The sequence below is a fragment of the Urocitellus parryii genome, chromosome 1 (assembly GCF_045843805.1).
Source record: "Urocitellus parryii isolate mUroPar1 chromosome 1, mUroPar1.hap1, whole genome shotgun sequence".
NCBI lineage: Eukaryota > Metazoa > Chordata > Mammalia > Rodentia > Sciuridae > Urocitellus > Urocitellus parryii.
The window spans coordinates 276,673,969-276,675,725 of record NC_135531.1 but is presented as its reverse complement, the minus strand read 5'-3'; the positions used below and the strand labels follow the sequence as shown (position 1 = coordinate 276,675,725).

General features: G+C 62.9%; 1 protein-coding gene across 1 annotated transcript; it reads left to right on the top strand.

Moving 5' to 3' along the window:
- Positions 1-695: 695 nt before the first annotated feature.
- On the top strand, positions 696-1,502 carry Nppc (natriuretic peptide C). Its single transcript, XM_026396290.2, has 2 exons — positions 696-785; positions 1,212-1,502. The coding sequence occupies exons 1-2, from the start codon at positions 696-698 to the stop codon at positions 1,500-1,502; spliced, it is 381 nt and encodes a 126-aa protein (XP_026252075.1).
- Positions 1,503-1,757: the final 255 nt, after the last annotated feature.

Genomic DNA, 1,757 nt, shown 5'->3' with positions numbered 1-1,757 from the left:
AAGACATCGGTGGTATCTCTGATGCCCAAATCTAAGACTTCAACTTCGGGGCTATCTGTACTCCCACCCTGGCGCGGAGGTAAAAAGTGGACCTGCAATGCCAGACCGCGCGTGTCGGGTGCCCTGGGAAGAGTTTGGCAACAAGGCAGACGTGCAAGAATCTTGGAAGGCGCCAACTTATTGGCTGCGCTCCTTTAGGTAAGTGACTTAATTTCTCTAAACCTGGCTTTGCACCTGCAAGGAGAAATACTGATCTCTTCCTCCTAGAGAGCATGTAGTGGGTACCCAGCGAGTGCACATGTCACTGGGCGCACCGACACTTGCATGCCAGGGTGCTCGATCTCTGCAAATGGAGTTTCCTTGCGCGCTGCTTTGCAGCTCCAAGTGCAGCCAGAAGCTAGCTCCGGGGATGAGTTGTGGGTGGGGGCAGAGGGGAGAGCCCCCGCAACTCCCTCCCGGCCCTTGGCTCGGCCTCGTGCGCGGTGCCATTGGCCGGGGCGGCCCGGTGGGCGGGAGGATGACATCAGCTGCAGGTCGGATTATAAAAGCACGAGCGGAGCCACGGGCTCAGAGCGCACCCAGCCGGCGCCCTGCAGCACTGGGACCCGCACTCACCCGGCAGCCCTGCCCGTCTGCCCGTCGGCCCCGCGCGCCCTCGCTGCTGCGGTTTTGCGCCCCTGGACCCCACCGGCACCATGCACCTCTCCCAGCTGCTCGCCTGCGCTCTGCTGCTCACGCTACTCTCGCTCCGGTCCTCCGAAGCCAAGCCCGGGGCGCCACCGAAGGTGGGTGCTGTCGCGGGGACATTGGGCCTGTGAGGGGCGTGGGAGGATGTGGCAAGCTGGAGGGACTGGAGAGTGCGAGAAGGCAGCCTTCTTCCCTGGATATATATCCTCGAAGCCCAGACGCACGGGATCTACTCCCCTAACCTCGGGAGAAAGTCCACACATGCGCAGCCCACCACCTCATTGTGGCCAGCCCTGCAAGTGGCAAAGGAGGGGTGGGCAAAGGGCTCCCCGAAGGAGCGGACGACCACGACCCCGTGGCGGGTGGATGGGGGCTAAGTTGTGCGGCTTCTGTGAGGGTGCACTTGCGGCTAGGAAGGGACAACCGTGCTGACGGGCGCGTGGGGCTTGAGTATCAGGAGCTCGGCAAAGTCACCTGCACTGCAGCCGTGCGTCCCTTCACCTGCCCACTCTTTTCTTTGACAGGTCCCGCGAACCCCGCCAGGGGAGGACCTGGCTGAGCCCCAGGCTGCCGGAGGCGGTCAGAAGAAGGGCGACAAGACTCCTGGGGGCGGCGGCGCCAACCTCAAGGGCGACAGGTCGCGACTGCTCCGGGACCTGCGCGTAGACACCAAGTCGCGGGCAGCGTGGGCCCGCCTTCTTCATGAGCACCCTAACGCGCGCAAATACAAAGGAGGCAACAAGAAGGGCTTGTCCAAAGGCTGCTTTGGCCTCAAACTGGACCGGATCGGCTCCATGAGCGGCCTGGGATGTTAGTGCGGCGACCCCTGGCGGCGGTGAGTACCGCCAACCAGACCGTAGGGCGCTCCTGCTCGCAGAGCTTTAGCGCCCTGGGGAACCAAACCATACCCCCACAGCACAGGCGGGCTAGGTTCCTCGCTGATCCCTGGGCCCTGGGCCCTACCGACACCCAGCTGACCTCTAGAGCCGATCCAGGAGATCCTCGCATGGGACCGAGTTTATGCTAAGCAAATGCCTGCAACCCCATTTATCGTCCCAGAAGAAATAAGA